General features: G+C 37.0%; 1 protein-coding gene across 3 annotated transcripts in view; it reads left to right on the top strand.

Moving 5' to 3' along the window:
- NSF (N-ethylmaleimide sensitive factor, vesicle fusing ATPase) overlaps nucleotides 1-20,506 on the top strand; it is a 158,373-nt gene that overhangs the window by 16,924 nt on the left and 120,943 nt on the right. Inside the window, exons 1-4 of one of the 3 annotated variants that reach the window (XM_065897815.1) lie at nucleotides 416-424; nucleotides 8,710-8,795; nucleotides 10,690-10,789; nucleotides 13,118-13,157. In XM_065897815.1, coding sequence (XP_065753887.1) covers nucleotides 8,713-8,795; nucleotides 10,690-10,789; nucleotides 13,118-13,157 — 223 coding nt within the window. In that variant the 5' untranslated portion in view covers nucleotides 416-424; nucleotides 8,710-8,712. Of the gene's footprint in view, nucleotides 1-415; nucleotides 425-1,958; nucleotides 1,989-8,709; nucleotides 8,796-10,689; nucleotides 10,790-13,117; nucleotides 13,158-20,506 lie in introns of those variants that run through there. The other 2 variants (XM_065897814.1, XM_065897813.1) reach the window with 2 other exon arrangements.

Raw genomic sequence — 20,506 nt, forward strand, 5'->3', positions numbered from 1 at the left:
ACTAATTTAGTGTGTATCTTTTTTATTAAAAACTTACTCTACATGCTATTTTATTTCTTTTTTAAAACTTAATTCTATATTGTGGACATTTCCCTTGTCAGTACATACAGAGGTACCTTGACCTTTTAAATGGCTGCATAGTTGTGATACTTTTAACCATGCGCCTATTCACGGCACTTATTTAGCTTTAGACTGTGATTTTTTTTTCTATTACAAATAATTCTTTACTGAATATCTCTATGATGGTCATAATAATAGCTGAGATTTATTATTTACTCTATATCAAGTAAATAAGAATACTTCACTTAATTCTCTTGTGTATGTTTGGGTGGTTGTGCATTTATTCCTATGTCCTTCTGTTTCCATTCCTGCCCATAGGGAGAGTAGAACTTTAGATCAAATTCCCTTGCGTCTTAGTGGAAGAGTTATTACAGGGAAAACAAACAATCTTACTTTTCTCAGGAGGAAGAATTGCCAGTCTGATGGTTAGTATGGGACATTCATGCCAGGAGTTGTAGGTTTTATGCTTCCTCTTTTCACATCCTGTGCCCAGGACTAGCAGGCCAATATGGTCAGCAACCTTAGACTGGCCTTTAGAGGTAGATCTGGCCATTCTCCTAGTTCTGTTTATTCCTACAGCTTGGATGAGGACTGGTTGAGGAGAGAACTGAATCTTCTGCAGACCTAGTTGGCTCTCTTTTCCAGTAGGCCTACCTGAGTACAGATGTACCAAGGTCTAGGTCTTTGTTGCATGTGTGTATGTACCTTGTACCTAAACTATGTTTTCTTGTTTGAACATTTATACTGTCTTTACATGGGAATTATTGGTGATTGCCCAGCCATTAAAAAATCAGACCATCACTTCTCAACTTTATTGAGGTATAACCTATATACAATAAAATACAATCAAGATACAGAACATTTCTGTTATCTCAGAAAATTACTTCATGCTTTTCTGCTGTTCATTTCACCCCGGCCCCAGGCAATCACTGATTGTGTGTGTGTGGTTGTTACTCTAGATTAATTTTGCTTCTTCTATGATTTCATGTAATTACAAGGTGATGCAAAAAAGAGTTCATCCTATATTATATAAGCATCTGGCTTTACTTGGCATTATGTTTTTGAGGTTTACTCATGTTGTTGCATATATCAGTAGGTGGTTTCTTTTTAATTGCTGGGTAGTGTTCCGTTGTGTGGCTGTGCCACAATTTGTTTATCCATTCAACTGTTGGTAGATCTTCGTGTTATTTCAGCTTTTGACTATTATGAATAAAGTTGCTGTGACCGTTTGTGTACCAGTAGTCGTGTGGCTGTATGTTTTCATTTCTCTTTGCTGAAAACCTAGGGGTAGATCTGCTGGGTCACATTAACCTTATAAGAAACTGCATCACATCTTTGCCACTATTTAGTGCTGTCAGCCTTTTATATTTTCCTTTGTGTTTCTTTTTTTCCCCTCAAAAAACCAAAATGGGAGCTCAGTTTTTTTTTCTTTTTCAATATAAGTTTGTAAAGGCATTTTAAGGCCCTAAGGGATGTCACCTATGTGAATAGTTACTGATTTGAGATGGATAATGTGAAGGGTATCCCTCCATGCTCTTTGCAAGATTACTATAGGACACACAAATTTAGCTTATTTCTATCCATCACTTCTAGTCCCACAGGACTTCACAATTTTAATAGAAATTATTATTTCAGGAGTTTATAGCAGAGTGGTTCCATAGGCCTGAAGACACGGATTACTGATGGCCTTTCTCACACTGCTCTAGACTAGCACCATCTAATGAAACTTTCTTCAGTGACAGTTAATAGCCACATGTGGCACTTGAAATGTGACTAGTGCACCTGAATTTTAAAATTTTAATTAGTTTTAATTTTAATAACCATATGTGTCTAGTGGTTACTTTATTGAATAGTGCAGTTATAAAATGTTATTTTTCAGGAAGCACAAAATTGAGTGAGACTTGTTAGCTGAGCTGGCTCTGGGGCAAGTTCGTATATTCTGTCCTACTTCCCTTTCCTGTGGAGGAATTTGTGTCTCTAGACAGATGTAACCTAGGCCTGAAGCACCACAGAGAAGACCAATGGATTCATGAGTGTTGCGGTTATCTGTAATGAGGTCTTATAATCAGGTACTACACGCTTTGGGTTTTTCTATTTATTTTGCCCTACTGAGTTCTTTGGTAAACAATAAAGCATATATTTTAAAAATCCAATTTTTAAAGTGGACCTTTGGATGAAAGTATGTTATTTAAATTTGAAAACTATGCAGTGATGCCCAGAGGAGTCCTGATTACCCGCACCCCCCCGCCCAATTTTTTTCTTTTTGATGGGAAGAAGCCAGTTCTCTTTCTGCACTTTAAAGGCTCTCACGTAAGTAATGATATAACTTTTTTTTCCTTTGGCATAAGGATTATATATTTAAAAAAATTTTTAATATTTATTGATTGAGTCATTTAAAAATAACATTAAAGCCCATTACAGGTTATCATAAAGAACCTATCTTTAAGCAGAGGCTGACACACCATTTTAAAGCAAGTATACTCCAATAAAGATGTTTAAAAAAAAAAGAACCTATCTTTATGAAAATATAACTATAGTTTACAAGGCATAAAAAAAAATAGTGAGTGGCACTGTTTTACATTTTTGCAAATCTCTGACTTAGAAGACAGCTGTAATTCTCACACATCTGCATCTGCATTCAATCTGTTGTCTCATGCAGATATGTAATTGGAAAAGAAAGGAGTATTTTAAAAATTTTCACTGGAGTATAGTTGCTTTACAATGTTTTAGTTTCTGCTGTACAGCAAAGTGAATCAGCTATATGTACATATATATCCCCTCTCTTTTGGATTTCCTTCCCATTTAGGTCACCAAAGAGCATTGAGTAGAGTTCCCTGTGCTAAACAGTAGTTTCTCATTAGTAATCTATTTTATACATAGTATCAATAGTGTGTATATGTCAGTCCTAATCTTCCAATTCATCCCACCCAACCCCCTTTCCCCCTTGGTATCCATACGTTTGTTCTCTATGTCTGTGTCTCTGTTTCTACTTTGCAAATAAGATCATCTATATCGGGCTTCCCTGGTGGTGCAGTGGTTAAAGAGTCCGCTTGCCAGTGCAGGGGACATGGGTTCAAGCCCTGGTCTGGGAAGAGCGCATACGCCGCGGAGTAACTAAGCCCATGCACCACAACTACGGAGCCCACGTGCCACAACTACTGAAGCTTGTGCACCTAAAGCCCGTGCTCCGCAACAAGAGAAGCCACTGCAGTGAGAAGCCCATGCACCACAACGGAGAGTAACCCCTGCTCGCTGCAGCTAGAGACGGCCGCACACAGCAATGAAGAACCAAAGCAGCCAAAAATAAATAAATAAATTTATTTAAAAAAAAGATCATCTCTACCATTTTTCTAGATTCCACATATATGTGTTAATATGATATTTTTTTTCTCTTTGTGACTTTATTTCACTCTGTATGACACTCTTTAAGTCCATCCACGTCTCTGCAGACCACCCAATTTCATTCCTTTTTTTTGTTTGTTTGTTTTTGTTTTTGCGGTACGCGGGCCTCTCACTGTTGTGGCCTCTCCCACTGCGGAGCACAGGCTCCGGACGCGCAGGCCCAGCGGCCATGGCTCACGGGCCCAGCTGCTCCGCAGCACGTGGGATCTTCCTGGACCGGGGCACGAACCGTGTCCCCTGCATCGGCAGGCGGACTCTCAACCACTGTGCCACCAGGGAAGCCCTCATTCCTTTTTATGGTTGAGTAATATTCCATTGTATATATGGACCACATCTTCTTTATCCATTCCTCTGTTGATGGACATTTAGGTTGCTTCCATGTCCTGGCTATTGGAAATAGTGCTATAATGAACATTGGGGAGCATGTGTCTTTTGAACTATGGTTTTCTCTGGGTATATGCCCAGTAGTGGGATTGCTGGGTCATATGGTAGTTCTATTTTTAGTGTTTTAAGGAACCTGCATAATGGCTGTATCAATTTACATTCCCACCAACAGTGCAAGAGGGTTCAAAGTAATGATATAATTACTTCTGCTGAAGTTTTCATTAAAGATTTGTTGAGATTTTCATTCTTTTGCGTAGCAATGAGTTAATAATTTTTTACATTTCAAGTTGTTAATGAAAACATTTTATAGCCTTCAGACAGTTAAATATTCTAGTACCTCAGATAACTAAACTTATATAAATTTGCCTGTCAGTTTCGTATTTTCATTTCATAATAGCTATGTGGCTGTCGTGGCTGGGCTTTTATCATTGTTTCCCAGAGGCAAGGTCAGTGTTAGAAAAATTGTGGAATGTTCCCTTGGCATTATTGTGATAAGTAAACAGCTACTATTTATAGGGTCTCATATTTTGATGAGCAAATGAGATACCGTGCTTGGCTTACCATAAAAACACAGATGCTTCTAGACTCCAGTAGGGAGGCCGTTTGCTCACAGCATCTGTTTTAGTTGGCCAGCCACATGACTTTTACAGATTTTTTCACTCTTATTTAAAGGACATCAACTCTTTGACAAGTAAACAAGTTTACAAATGAAAAGGTTAACTTAGCATTTTGTAAATTTTTACATAACTTTGGCTATATCAATTCTGTGTAATTTTGAACTATTAGATAATTTTATTTAAATTATATCACTTCCCAAGTAACCTTGAAATGTCCTTTGTGTCCATGTTCTTTGAATTGTTTATTCTGAAGTTGGGATAGATTGTATTGATCTGTAAGTTCATTTATTCAACAAATGTTTAATGAGCACTGACTGTGTGCCATGCCCTTTCTTAGCCCTGGGAACCATAGATCCGAGCAAGATGTAGTCTCAGTCCTTGAGAACCTTATGTCTTTTACGCAGTGTAAGCAGATAATAAAAATACAGTTAAGTTCTTCCATTTGACCTTTATCTTATAGGAGGAGAAGATATCTAGGAAGGTCTTCTAGAAAATGTAATGTCTGAGCTGAGAAATTGTAGAATAAGTAGGAGTTGGCTGGACAAGGGGCTCAGAGTTAGGGAAGAGAGGAATATAAGAGAAAGAAGTGGGACTTCCCTGGTGGTGCAGTGGTTAAGAATCCGCCTGCCAATGCAGGGGACACAGGTTTGAGCCCTGGTCCAGGAAGATCCCACATGCCGTGGAGCAACTAAGCCCATGTGCCACAACTACTGAGCCTGCGCTCTAGAGCCTGCGAGCCACAACTACTGAAGCCCACACACCTAGAGCCTGTGCCCTGCAACAAGAGAAGCCACCACAACGAGAAGCCCGCGCACCACAATGAAGAGTAGTCCCCGTTCGCTACAATTAGAGAAAGGCTGAGCGCAGTATCGAAGACCCAGTGCCGCCAAAAATAAATAAATTTATAGGATAAAAAAAAAAGAACTTGAATGTCATAGAAAGCAGTTCTGGATTTTGCAGGGCCTCGGGGTTAAAATATTGAAAAAAAAAAAGAAGCTTGTAGGTGAGAGAGACCCCAGGGTAAGAGGGAAACAAAGTTCTGCACACTTTGGTCAGGTGGCTGGTCAAACGATGACCATGGGCAAAAATACTATCTCATTCGGAAAGCAAACTTATGACCTTATTTGTGTCATGTTCTAAATTAGTGATTTCATAGATCTCATACACAAAATATGTTTTGATTCTATATCCCCAGTATATATACCTATTTATTTTTAAGTGATACACTAATAGTTTATATACATAGTAAAACATACACAAAAAAGGATGAGCTAAAGATGAACTGTAGAAAATTCTCTTAATTTTATTTATTAATAATTCAGAAAGCAAGGTGATGCTTTACTATTCTTTAAAATCGAGGTTTAATATTTTGTGATACAGCTATTCAGAGGTCTATTTCTAAATTCAGGTTTTTAAAAAAAATAAATTTATTTATTTATTTTTGGCTGCGTTGGGTCTTCGTTGCTGTGCGCAGGCTTTCTCTAGTTGCGTCGAGTGGGGGCTACTCTTCACTGCAGTGTGCAGGCTTCTCATTGCGGTGTCTTCTCTTGTTGTGGAGCACGGGCTCTAGGCGTGCAGCCTTCAATAGTTGTGCCACGCAGGCTCAGTAGTTGTGGCTCTAGGACTCTAGAGCACAGGCTCAGTAATGGTGGCGCATGGGCTTAGTTGCTCTGTGGCATGTGGGATCTTCTCAGACCAGGGCTCAAACCCATGTCCCCTGCATTGGCAGGCGTATTCCTAACCACTGTGCCACCAGGGAAGCCCTAAATTTAGGGGTTTTTTGTTACTTGATTTTAATGGCCATCAAAGCATAGATAAGAATGGGGGAAATTTAGCTGTACTTTTGAAATTCCCCCAGATTGTGTACCATTTATGGAAATGTTTTATTGAAATGTGTGAAATGTGGTTGGTAAATTTCCATCTATTAGTTTTTCTTGCAGACTAATCAGAATGTATTGTACTTTTATAGTACTAATAAATGGGTTCAAAAATCATTGAAAAATCATTTAGATGGTTTTTTTAAAGATTAGAAAAGTTTGTTTCTAACTTTTTAAAGCATTCAGATATGAGAGTTTTTATTTCTTGCTTGTTTTTAGGTAATATACATTGTTTCAATAGCAGAATCGCTTAGCAATGGAAATGTTTCTAAGTAACCATTTTTGAAATGTGCTCTATTCGTTAGCACAAGGTATTTTTTACTTTTTGTTTTTGTTCATTTTTATCTTGTAGGAGCAAGGTGAATTTTTCTTTTCTTTTTCTTTCTTCTTTCTTTTTTAAATATCTTATTGGTAACACTTTACCTTTTGGTAACCAGTGAATCCCTATATGGTTTACAAAAAAAAAAAAAAAGATTTTACACTGCTTCCTGGCCTTTTACAGAGTGTAGGAAAGATTCTATATTGTAAGGGTCTTGTTTTGATAAAGTTGACCTCAGTGACATCATGAAAGACATGTGCACACCTTTGGCTCTGACTTGTATGCAGCAACAGTTTACCTGTGAATGAAACAGTGAACAACTTTCACTTAATGTGCTGTCTTTGTAACTTTATTCTGGAATTATTCTTTTTATTCCAGTCAAAACAGCCATTCCATCAGTGGTTGCAGTTTTCCCATAAAGCGTATTGTTTCATTTATAGCTTAGACTATCTTTTTAGTACATCTTTCCTTTAGTGACTCGCAAAATTGTAGTTCTTGGTGTGTTTTGCAATTACCTAGCAAATCTTCTAAGATGAAAGAAATAACTATATTTTGATTCAACTATATAGCAGACCTCCTACACTCTATAATATGTCCTGATATCTTCAGCTCTTTAGAGTTTTCTAAGAGATTTTGGCTATATTTACCAATAAAAGAATACTAGTTTGTCACCATTTTATTTTCCATGTATCATTTTAGTCATTTTTACTGTGGGTCATAGCTTCTTGTCTTTTCTCTCAGGAAACCTTAGCAGTTTCAACAGTTATTTAACTTTAATACAATGCTGTGAATTGCTAGATTCAATAGGATGTGACTTTAAACATAGGTCGAAAAATTAGAGAAGTTTATCTCTTCTGTGAATACTGAATTTTTAAAGTCCTGGCAGATTATGAAGACTTTATTAGTGTCATTAAGGTTATATCTTAAGGCAGAATATACACTTAGCATGGGGTTCATCTTTAATAAAAATGGGTATAAATAAATATAAATAGAAGAACTGATATTTTCTTCTTATACCCCAAAGGATTATCCAGCAAACCCTTCAGGTGCACATACCCCACTTTAGAGACCACTGCTCTGAGCAACTGGGATAGCTGTATTGAAACTAGCCTTTTATTAAAAACAAAAGCAAGGCAAAGAGTAATTTATTTTCCTCTATAAATTTGTATTTGGGAGACAAATTTAAGAAGAATCAGCTTTGGCTTGAGGTTTGAAGAGTGAGTACGTTAGTCATAAACAGACTATGAGTGTCATATTTCAATAACTAGGAAACCCTAGAGGATGGTGGAAGGATTATTGGTTACATACATTATATGAAGGAATGTTTTACTAGTAGCTGTTGATCAATGTTGATCAAAAGGACTGTTAATTGCTATTTTATTTTAAATATACCTGTAATTATTTTTGCTGGGAGGTATTTGGAAGATAGCTTTTCTTAGTCTGTAGAAGAAATGGTTCATAGCCACTTGAGATCTCTCATGGAGAGATACTTTCTCAAATGTATTGAATTTACATCATTGCATTTTTATGTCAAAATCTCTTTTTTTTGGAAGAAATGGAACACCAACTCAAATAAGCTTGAGCAAAAAAGAGTTTATTGACTCGACCAACTTTCAGAACTGGTCTCAAGGGTTTTAACTTCGTTGTCAGGTCTGAGTCTCAAGGTGTCTGTCTGTGTCTCTGTTACCTTTGCTTTCTCTGCGATAGTTTTCTTCTTTTAGAGCAGAAAGGCTTCCTTTGTGTGGTGGTGATGCGAGGGAGAGTGCCTTTCTTCTAGCGCCTGTCTGTATAAAGTCCCGTGGATGGGATAGTACTCTGTGTGATTGCACGTGTGCTGTGATTGGCAGGCCCACAGAAGCACGTGGAATGGGGAGGGAGCAGTTTCCGAAAGGCAGGGTTTATTGTTACCACAGAGTTAGGGGTGCTGGGGGTCAAAAACAGTAAGCGTTTACTACAGGTGATGGGGAATAGAGGACAGGGAAGCATAAAATATTCTTTAAGAAAATAAAAGGTGACTTAATTTTATTTTCCTAATCATTGATTCTTACAGAGTATGCAAGCTGCAAGATGTCCTACAGATGAATTATCTTTAACTAACTGTGCAGTTGTGAATGAAAAGGATTTCCAGTCTGGCCAGTGAGTATCTGACTTTGTTTTCTTCTAACCTGCTAAATGGTATTTTAGAAACTTCTAGAGAGTCCTTATTTAATTAATTAATTTATTTTGGGAAACGTTTGAGTATAATTTTTTAATTCCTCTTGCTGAATTGGAAAATGGGAGATGAGAAAGAGTCATGTATTTACTGTATCAAATTTTGATAAATGTTTTCTAAATGATACATAGTTTTTTATATATAACTTTATTTTTCCATTGGTTTTCTTAGCAGAACTAAACATACTGGATATATGAATCATATATAGCATAGTCATTAGGTTTTTGGCTTTGAGTCAGATTGTCTGAGTTTGGATCATGGTTCTGCCACTTATATACTGGGTGACCATGGGTAAGTTATATACCCTGACTGTGCCTCAGTGTCCTAATCTGTAAAATGGGGACGGTGGTACTATCTTCCTCAGGGTGTTTGTGAATATTGAGTTACACAAATAAAGCACTTAGAACAGAGTCTACCACATTAATAAGTCCTCAATAAATATTAGCTGTTTTGATCATTATTACTATGATAATCCAAGAGATATGAAAATTGGAAGGTGCACAACAGTTGTAGAATCTTTACAAGCATTTTTCACTGTCATTTATTTTTAACTGATTCACATCACCATTGGCAGAACTTCTAAGTACCCTGCTACCAAGTTCATTGCCACCCATGTGCTTCTAAGGTTGGTGGAGATAAGGACATGAAGGGGCTGTTCCAGAAGGCAGACTAGGGGAATGAGGAAGGAAGTGAGATTTTAACTGAGCCTTTTTCTGTTTCTAAAGCTATCTGAGAAATACATGAGTTTCACAGGGTTAGAACTGCTAATCATCTGTGGTTTTCCGCTTCAGAGTAAAGGGCTATACTACATAATTGTATTAACATTGTTTCCAGTCCTAAAAATTCTGTGATTCTAAGTTGAACATAGAACTTTCTACATATAAACTGCACTACAGACAATCAGTGTGAGAATATGCTTATGGAATACTTTTATGTGTTAGATGTTCACTGTACACATGAGGGGGTTACTTAAAAGTATAGTAGATACAAGGAACTTGTGTCCTACTGACAAAATGATATGTATAGAAACATTAACCATTAATATTTTTAAAATTATAGCATTCTAAAAGATAACATTTAAAAAGATAGTGCTATTGTAGCAGAGTTTGAAGCTTCTATCTCACACACAGTCCTTGGTAGTTTCTTGGTATAGGAGATGATCGTGAGATAACTATAGTTCATCTGTTTACAGGTAACTTCTGAGCAGGGTGAATTAGCACAAAATGCTTTGAAATAGTAAATATTGATATCTATATGGAAGCTGATATATTTTGTGAAAAATTTTCATTTTTACCACCTTTTTAATATTACAGGCTGTTACTATTTCAACCTGTTGTGGGAATCTGCAAAGAGATTTAATGAATAGTCCTAAAAACTAACTTTTTCTTTGACTGCTATATCCTGGCTTTATTCTATCTTTGGTTCTCCTTCCTTTAGTCTAGTTAGAATGTGAAATAAGTCTCAGGAGAGGAAATTCATCTAATTTTTACTTAATATCAAGTAAATTACTGTCTTCAGTTTTATGTAAACTGGAAATGCAATGACGTTGAGGTTTTGGATGGTATGTACTCTCTTGAACTTGGTCCTGATTCTGCTTGATGTCTGTTTGGCCTGAGGTGGTCCTTATTCCTGGAAAACGTTTTGAATTGCTGACAATTTTTGGAAATGAAATTTGTGGTCCTGTTTCTTCAGGACTCATATAATGCCATGTTTCCACCCAGTACTCATCAAACATCATTTGTTGGAAATGAGCACATTTGGAATTGATGTTCTTTATTTCCTTTGACGTGGAGTATTGACTGTGTTTCTGTCCTTTAGGCACGTGATGGTTAGGACCTCCCCCAACCACAGGTATACGTTTACACTGAGGACCCACCCATCTGTGGTTCCAGGGAGCATTGCATTCAGCTTACCTCAGGTAACTCAGGAATTTATTCTCTTCTATTCTTGAAAGTCGTAGAAGAATCAATTCATTTAAAGCAAGCTGTGTCACACTGTAACTGTATTGATTCATATTGAGGAAAACCATCTAGGTATTATGTAAGGGATTAAAAGATATATTCTTAATTGCCAATTTTAACTGTGTCTACCTTTTATTGCCTTGACTTTTTCCCCCTAATTTAAAAGAATTCTGCAGTGATATCAGCTATCAAAGTGTCAAGTTATTTTAATGTTAGCTCACAGGGTAACAGAAAATGTATAAAATATATAAAAATAGCATTTACTTCTGAAATTGACATCTAATAGTGATTTTAAAATGCAATGATGTTAGGCTAAAGAATATGATATGAGTAGCTGTTATCTCAAATTACAACCTAACTTGCTGGGCTTCTGTAATAAGTGAAAGGATTATGATTACATTTATAACCGTTGGTGGATTCTATGGAGGAGAAATTGCCTAGCACTATTGCAGGCACATAATATATAATGTAGGAGCATCGCCAGTAGGAGTCTGTATCCTTTCCTCCCTTGTCACCTTACTCATGCTGCTGATCCCCAGTCCCAAACAATGCAAATGCGACCTTTACCTCCTTGTAGTATGCTAATAAGCATTGATTTCTGCCCTCCCACACCTGGAGGTTTAAGGAAGGAGATCAAACACTTGTTAGGGAACTATTAAAGATCTCTTGAATCCCTCAAAAATTATGGGAAGTGTTCACTCACTGTTCCCTTTTTCCCTGTTCAGATGCCTCTCCAATATCAGGACTACCTTTCGCATTTGCTTCTTATAGATCAAAGGTTTGGAATATTCTAGAGTTAACCAGCTTTTACAGAGCTGCATTTGAGATTCTGCTGGCCAGAAATGGGGTTTCTAACTATTTTTCCTTGTCTCTGCTTTAAAAAAATTTTCCCAACATTTACTATAGGCCAAGTGCTATTCTAAGTGCTTTTGCCTGTGTTCACTCATTTAATTCTCTTAACAACCCCAAATGATAGATACTGTTATTATCGTCCTTGAGGCTGTCTCTGGGTGTAGAACCTAATTATGGCTGCTTTGTGACCCAAAGTCTGGGCTTAACCAGTATGCTACTAAATTCCCAGTTGGCCAGAAGTGAGATGGGGTACTACAGAAGACATGTGAAGGGTGGAGAGGTGGTAAGAAAGCTGGAAGGTAGAGCACTTGTTGCACATATTCAAAACGCAGCATCTTCTTAACTACCCACCACAAAATCCACAAAGTTCAGATGAGTAGACAAACTTTTGATTTCCAGTCAAAAATTATTTTTCTCACTGTTCTTTGGAGTTTTGTCAGTAACTGCTAATTTTGAATCTATACCAAGCCAGTCTTGAATTCCTGCCTGAACACAGTCTGTCCTGCTTCCATACATTCTTGCCAGTCAGTACTGGGGAGAAGCTAAAGCCAAATGCCTGACACTCTTTTGGCTAGTACACAAAGAATAGTCATGACCATCTAATGATTTGAATCCCTGCTTGGGTTTCAGTATAGATTATCTGACAAGTTTTAATTTAGTTTTCATGAATTGACCGTCTTCCTTTTTGTGCTACTGTATCAAACAGTATAACTATCCACAGTACATTTAGAACGCTGGAATACCTGATACTACGAAGTCTTTCAGGAGCATTATATTGTGCAAAGGAGCATCCTATTCAGTGGTGCCAGCTTTACTGTAAAAAGGCAAAAGCTTTATATGTTTTGAGGATAGATGTTCAGGCATAAATAAACTATAGCATATGTTTCCTAGGGTGGCTGTAACAAAGTACCACAAACTGGGTGGCTTAAAACAACAGAAATGTATTCTCTCACAGTTCTGAAGGCTGGAAGTCTGAAGTCAAGGTGTCAGCAGGGCCAGGCTCTCTCTGAAGGCACTAGGGAAAAATCTGTTCCGTGCTTAGCTTCTGGTGTTGTGGACAGTCCTTGATGTTCATTGACTGGTAGATATATCACTTCAGTCTCTGCCTTCATTGTCACATGACTTTCTCCCCGTATGCTGTGTGTCCTTTTCTTATATGGAAGCCATATTGGCTTAGGGTCTACCTTAATTCGATATGACCTCATCTTACCTTGATATCATCTGCAAAGACCCTATTTCCAAATATGGTCACATTCACAGTTGTCGGGAGCTAAGACTTCAACATATCGTTTTGTGGGACACAATTCAACACTTAACAGCCGTGTTTTGGTCTGGGAACGTGTTAATGAAATGCAAAGAAATCCTCTTTTCCTCATTTCTCTAATTTTGATTGATTTTGTGTTAAGTGTCTTTTTTTCTCTCTTTTCTTACAGCGAAAATGGGCTGGACTTTCTATTGGGCAAGAAATAGAAGGTAGGTATATTTTTTTAGCTACCTGAGGTAGATTTTCTTTATGATTTTCTCATAGTTATAGATATCTGTACAATTTTCTGTTACTTCTCAGGCCATTACACTTTCATCCACATTACAGTTAGGTCTATGAGAATGGAAAGTAAATAGTTATGGAACCTACCTCTTTATCTACTTGTTATTCTATCTGGAAATTACAGTCTAGTAGGGAAAGGAATATCCACATGTTCATACCTCACAGAAGATGTACAAGGTAAATTTGTGCACAAATATTACCTTTAGGAGCTCTGTGTAAAAGTGCTAAGATGGAACAGGAGTGGATGAATTGATTGGAAAATTAGCCAGAGAAGTCTTTCTAGGCACTGGAATTTTGAGCATGATTATGAAGTAGGGGAAAAGCATGACATGATAGAGACAAGGAAGAAAGACTCTTAAGATGAGATATAACATAAATAAAAGGCATTGAGTTGGAAGCAAGCAAATCATAGGCAGTGCTCATAAGTATGTTTGTCTGACTGAAATGATTTGCCTGAATGGATTGTATTAAGTGATTAGAGTAGAGCATGAAGTTAGTGGAGGGCCTAGAAGTACATACTGAGATTTTTGGATTTTACACAAAGACACTTAGAGCTCCTGAGAATTTCTGAACGAGCCCAACAAAATCCTACCTTTAGAAAAGAATTCTAGTATCATTGTGGAGTCTAGTGAGGAGTGAGGAGAATTCAGGAGTGAAGGAAAATAGCTGGGAGGTTATTTGACTTGCCTAGAATTAAGCTGAATAGGACTTGGTGAAATTATGGCTATGAAAAATTTTTTTTAAAGTCAAGGTTATGTTGAAGAGGAATAATTGGTATTACATGGTGATTCCATTTTACTGTATACTGAGATATGTTTCCTAATGTCTTTGTTTGGAAAGATAAATCTGATTTAGGGTAAGGAGAAGAAAGGGTGACAATACTTAAGAAAACAATGTACTTTTTAAAATGAAATGTGTTATAAAGTCATCATAGTTCATTAGGGAAGGGCATGGAAGGCAACTTACGACTTCAGGGGGAAAAAAGACTAAACCACTTGTGGTTTATAAACTAAGGAGCTAATAAGTAAAAACTGGAATTGTTAGTCATTGTGGCAAAGTTGCGAAAATGGAGTATGAGTCTTTTTGTCAGGTAATTTCATGTCAACTTAATGGGTTCAGTAGGGGGAGAAAAGAGAATGCAAGTGTGATTAAGTCAGCTTTTTTTTCTGCTAGCTTTTAAGACCTAAAAAAAATCATATTTATGGAAATGTTACAAAAATAATACAGAGAATTCTTATGTACTACTTTTACCCAGATTCACTGTCATTTTTTAAAATCATTTTTCTCTCTGTCCTTACTCTCTCTCTCTCTCTCTCTCTTTCTCTCTCTACACACACACACACACACACACACACACACACACACACCTGCACACACCCATTTTTTTCCTGAACATTTGAGATTACGTTGCAGAAATCATTCCTCTTTACCTCTAATACTTTAGTGTGTGTTTCTTAAGAAAAAAGATGTGCTCGTAATAGTGATCAAATTCAGGAAACTTTGAAACTTTAATCTATAGTTCATATTCCAATTTTGTTAATTGTCCCAATTATCTCCTTTATAGTATTTTTCCCCTTCAGTGTGGGATCCAGTTCAGGATCGTGTATTGCATTTAGTCATCATTTCTCTAACATTCAGTTTTCTTTCCTTTCACGATGGTGACTTTTTTTTTTTTGCGGTACGCGGGCCTCTCACTGTTGTGGCCCTCTCCCGTTGCGGAGCACAGGCTCCGGACGTGCAGGCCCAGCAGCCATGGCTCACGGGCCCAGCTGCTCCACGGCATGTGGGTTCTTCCCGGACCGGGGCACGAACCCGCATCCCCTGCATCGGCAGGCGGACTCTCAACCACTGCGCCACCAGGGAAGCCTGATGGTGACATTTTTGAAGAATACATTTATATAACGGGGAGTTGTTGGTCGCAGGGTACAACGTTTCAGTTTTGCAAGATAAATTAGTTCTGGAGATCTAGTTACAGCGTGATGACAGTAGTTAACAATACTGTGTTGGATAGTTAAAGTTTGCTAATAGGGTAGATTTAAGTGTTCTCATCACACACACACACACACACACACACACACACGCGCACATGGAAAGAAGATGGTTCATGTGCACTGAGAAGGAGATATATTCTCTGTTATCAGCATGTACTGTTTGCTGTGTATCCATAAGCTCTACTTTATTGATCGTGCTGTTTAGATCTTCTATATTCTTACTTATTTTTGGTCACTTGACCTGTCTTGCACTGAGAATGGTGTGTTAAAATCTACTATTAGTGTTTTTCTACTTTTCCTTGCATCTCCTGTAGTTTCTACTTTACACAGTACTTTCTGTGTTATTTGGTATGTAGATATTCATAACTGTTATATTTTTATTGTGAATTATGCCTTTTTGCATTATAAAGTATCCTTTTTAATCTTGTTTAATGTGTTTTGAATTATATTTTGATATTAGGATCATAATCCCTGCTTTTTTATTGTTTTTAATTTGCTCAAAATACCTTTCCCCATCTCTTGACTTGTAGCCTTTTTGAATCACTGTTTTAGATGTGTCTGTTGTATACAACGTAGAGTTGGATTTTGCTTTATGAACTAATTTAAAGATCTTTTTCTTTTAATAGGTTTGTTAAGCCCATTCACAGTTATTGATATGACTGCTTTGTTCTCTATTCCTTCATTTTTAATTTTTTTTGCGGTACGCGAGCCTCTCACTGCTGTGGCCTCTCCCGCCGTGGAGCACAGGCTCCAGACGCGCAGGCCCAGCGGCCATGGCTCACGGGCCCAGCTGCTCTGTGGCATGTGGGATCCTCCCTGACCGGGGCACGAACCCTTGTCCCCCGCATCGGCAGGCGGACTCTCAACCACTACGCCACCAGGGAAGCCCTCAATTCCTTCATTTTATGCTTTAGTTGTATTTATGTGGTGAGTCCTCTTTGCTATTTTTTTTATGTTTACTTTTAATTTTTTCTTATTAGTCATCCATTTTATACACATCAGTGTATACATGTCAATCCCAATCACCCAATTCATCACACCACAACCCTCACCCCCTGCCGCTTTCCCCCCTTGGTGTCCATACGTTTGTTCTCTACATCTGTGTCTCAATTTCTGCTCTGCAAACTGGTTCATCTATACCATTTTGTAGGTTCCACATATATACGTTAATATACGATATTTGTTTTGCTCTTTCTGACTTACTTAACTCCGTATGACAGTCTCCAGATGCATCCACATCTCTACACTTGACCCAATTCCTTTCCTTTTTATGGCTGAGTAATATTCCATTGTATATATGTACCATATTTTCTTTATCCATTCGTCTGTCAGTGGGCATTTAGGTTGCTTCCATGACCTGGCTGTTGTAAATAGTGCTGCAGTGAACATTGGGGTGCATGTGTCTTTTTGAATTATGGTATTCTATGGGTATATGCCCAGTAGTGGGATTGCTAGGTCATATGGTAATTCTATTTTTAGTTTAAGGAACCTCCATACTGTTCTCCATAGTGGCTGTATCAACTTACATTCCCACCAACAGTGTAAGAGGGTTCCTTTTTCTCCATACCCTCTCCAGCATTTGTTGTTTGTAGATTTTCTGATGATGCCCATTCTAACTGGTGTGAGGTGATACCTCATTGTAGTTTTGATTTGCATTTCTCTAATACTTAGTGATGTGCTTCTTGGCCATCTGTATGTCTTCTTTGGAGAAATGTCTATTTAGATCTTCTGCCCATTTTTTGATTGGGTTGTTTGTTTTTTTAATATTGAGCTGCATGAGCTGTTTATATATTTTAGAAATTAATCCTTTGATGATTCATTTGCAAATATTTTCTCCGATTCTGAGGGTTGTCTTTTTGTCTTGTTTATGGTTTCCTTTGCTGTGCAAAAGCTTTTAAGTTTCATTAGGTCCCATTTGTTTATTTTTGTTTTTATTTCCATTACTCTAGGAGGTGGATCAAAAAAGATCTTGCTGTGATTTATGTCAAAGAGTGTTCTTCCTATGTTTTCCTCTAAGAGTTTTATAGTGTCCAGGCTTACATTTAGGTGTCTAACCCATTTTGAGTTTATTTTTGTGTATGGTGTTAGGGAGTGTTCTAATTTCATTCTTTTACATGTAGCTGTCCAGTTTTCCCAGCACCACTTAATGAAGCGACTGTTTTTTCTCCATTGTATATCCTTGCCTCCTTTGTCATAGATTAGTTGACCATAGGTGCGTGGGTTTATCTCTGGGCTTTCTATCCTGTTCCATTGATCTATATTTCTGTTTTTGTGCCAGTACCATATTGTCTTGATTACTGTAGCTTTGTAGTATAGTCCGAAGTCAGGGAGTCTGATTCCTCCAGCTCCATTTTTTTCCTTCAAGACTGTTTTGGCTATTTGGGGTCTTCTGTGTCTGCATACAAATTTTAAGATTTTTTGTTCTAGTTCTGTAAAAGATGCCACTGGTAATTTTATAGCAATTGCATTGAATCTGTAGATTGCTTTGGGTAGTATGGTCATTTTCACAATATTGATTCTTCCAGTCCAAGAACATGGTATATCTCTCCATCTGTTGATATCATCTTTAATTTCTTTCATAAGTGGCTTATAATTTTCTGCATTACAAGTCTTTTGTCTCCTTAGGTAGGTTTATTCCTAGGTATTTTATTCTTTTTATTGCATTGGTAAATGGAACTGTTTCCTTAATTTCTCTTTCAGATTTTTCATCATTAGTGTATAGGAATGCAAGAGATTTCTGTGCATTAATTTTGTATCCTGCAACTTTACCAAATTCATTGATTAGCTCTAGTAGTTTGCTGGTGGCATCTTTTGGATTCTCTATGTATAGTATCATGTCATCTGCACACAGTGACCGTTTTACTTCTTATCCAATTTGTATTCCTTTTATTTTTCTTCTCTGATGCTGTGTCTAAGACTTCCAAAACTATGTTGAATAATAGTGGTGATAGTGGACATCCTTGTCTTGTTCCTGATCTTAGAGGAAATGCCTTCAGTTTTTCACCATTGAGAATGATGTTTGCTGCGGTTTTGTTGTATATGGCCTTTATGATGTTGAGGTAGGTTCCCTCTATGCCCATTTTCTGGAGAGTTTTTATTATAAATGGGTGTTGAATTTTGTCAAAAGCTTTTTCTGCATCTATTGAGATGATCATACGGTTTTTATCCTTGAATTTGTTAATATGGCGTATCACATTGATTGGTTTGTGTATATTGAAGATTCCTTGCATCCCTGGGATAAATCCACTTGATCATGGTGTATGATGCTTTTAATGTGTTGTTGGATTCTGTTTGCTAGTATTTTGAGAATTTTAGCATCTATATTCATCAGTGATATTGGTCTGTAATTTTCTTTTTTTGTAGTATCTTTGTCTGGTTTTGGTATAAAGGTGATGGTGGCCTCGTAGAATGAGTTTGGGAGTTTTCCCTCCTCTGCAATGTTTTGGAAGAGTTTGAGAAGGATGGGTGTTAGCTATTCTCTACATGTTTGATAGAATTCACTTGCGAAGCCATCAGGTCCTGGATTTTTGTTTGTTGGAAGATTTTTAATCACAGTTTCAATTTCATTACTTGTGATTGGTCTGTTCATATTTTCTATTTTTTCCTGGTTCAGTCTTGGAAGGTTATACCTTTCTAAGAATTTGTCCATTTCTTCCAGGTTGGCCATTTTATTGGCATAAAGTTGCTTGTAGTAATCTCTTAGGATGCTTTGTATTTCTGCAGTGTCTGTTGTAACTTCTCTGTTTTCATTTCTAATTTTATTGATTTGAGTCCTCTCCCTTTTTCTTGATGAATCTGGCAAATGGTTTATCAGTTTTGTTTATCTTAAAGAACCAGCTTTTAGTTTTATTGATCTTTGCTATTGTTTTCTTTGTTTCTATTTCATTTCTTTCTGCTCTGATCTTTATGATTTCTTTCGTTCTGCTAACTTTGGGTTTTGTTTGTTCTTTCTATACTTCCTTTACGTGTAAGGTTAGATTGTTTATTTGAAATTTTTCTTGTTTCTTGAGGTAGGCTTGTATAGCTATAAACTTCCCTTAGAACTGCTTTTGCTGCTTCCCATAGGTTTTGGATCGTCGTGTTTTCATTGTCATTTGTCTCTAGGTTTTTTTTGATTTCCTCTTTGATTTCTTCAGTGTTCTCTTGGTTATTTAGTAACATATTGTTTAGCCACCATGTGTTTGTGTTTTTTACGTTTTATTCCCTGTAATTGATTTCTAATCTCATAGCATTGTGGTCAGAAAAGATGCTTGATATGATTTCAGTTTTCTTACATTTACTGAGGCTTGATTTCTGACCCAAGTTGTGATCTATCCTGGAGAATGTTCCATGTGCACTTGAGAAGAAAGTGTAATCTGCTGTTTTTGGATGGAATGTCCTATAAATATTAAGTAAATCTATCTGGTCTATTGTGTCATTTAAAGCTTGTGTTTCCTTATTAATTTTATGTCTGGATGATCTGTCCATTGGTGTAAGTGAGGTGTTAAAGTCCCCCACTCTTATTGTGTTACTGTCGATTTCCTCTTAGATCTGTTAGCAGTTGCCTTATGTATTGAGGTTCTCCTATGTTGGGTGCATATATATTTATAATCGTTATATCTTCTTCTTGGATTGATCTCTTGATCATTATGTAGTGTCCTTCCTTGTCTCTTGTAACATTCTTTATTTTAAAGTCTATTTTATCTGATATGAATATTGCTACTCCAGCTTTCTTTTGATTTCCATTTGCATGGAATATCTTTTTCCATCCCCTCACTTTCATTCTGTATGTGTCCCTAGGTCTGAAGTGGGTCTCTTGTAGACAGCATATATATGGGTCTTGTTTTTGTATCCATCCAGCGAGCCTGTGTCTTTTGGTTGGAGCATTTAATCCATTCACGTTTAAGGTAATTATCAATATGTATGTTCCTATTAACATTTTTTTATTTGTTACGGGTTTGTTTTTGTAGGTCCTTTTCTTCTCTTGTGTTTCCCACTTAGAGAAGTTCCTTTAGCATTTGTTGTAGAGCTGGTTTGGTGGTGCTGAATTCTCTTAGCATTTGCTTGTCTGTAAAGCTTTTGATTTCTCCGTCGAATCTGAATGAGATCCTTGCCAGGTAGAATAATCTTGGTTGTAGGTTCTTCCCTTTCATCACTTTAAATATATCATGCCACTCCCTTCTGGCTTGTAGAGTTTCTGCTGAGAAATCTGCTGTTAACCTTATGGGAATTCTCTTGTATGTTATTTGTCGTTTTTCCCTTGTTGCTTTCAATAATTTTTCTTTGTCTTTAATTTTTGTCAATTT

Source organism: Phocoena phocoena, chromosome 19, assembly GCF_963924675.1.
Source record: "Phocoena phocoena chromosome 19, mPhoPho1.1, whole genome shotgun sequence".
NCBI classification, from domain to species: Eukaryota; Metazoa; Chordata; class Mammalia; order Artiodactyla; family Phocoenidae; genus Phocoena; species Phocoena phocoena.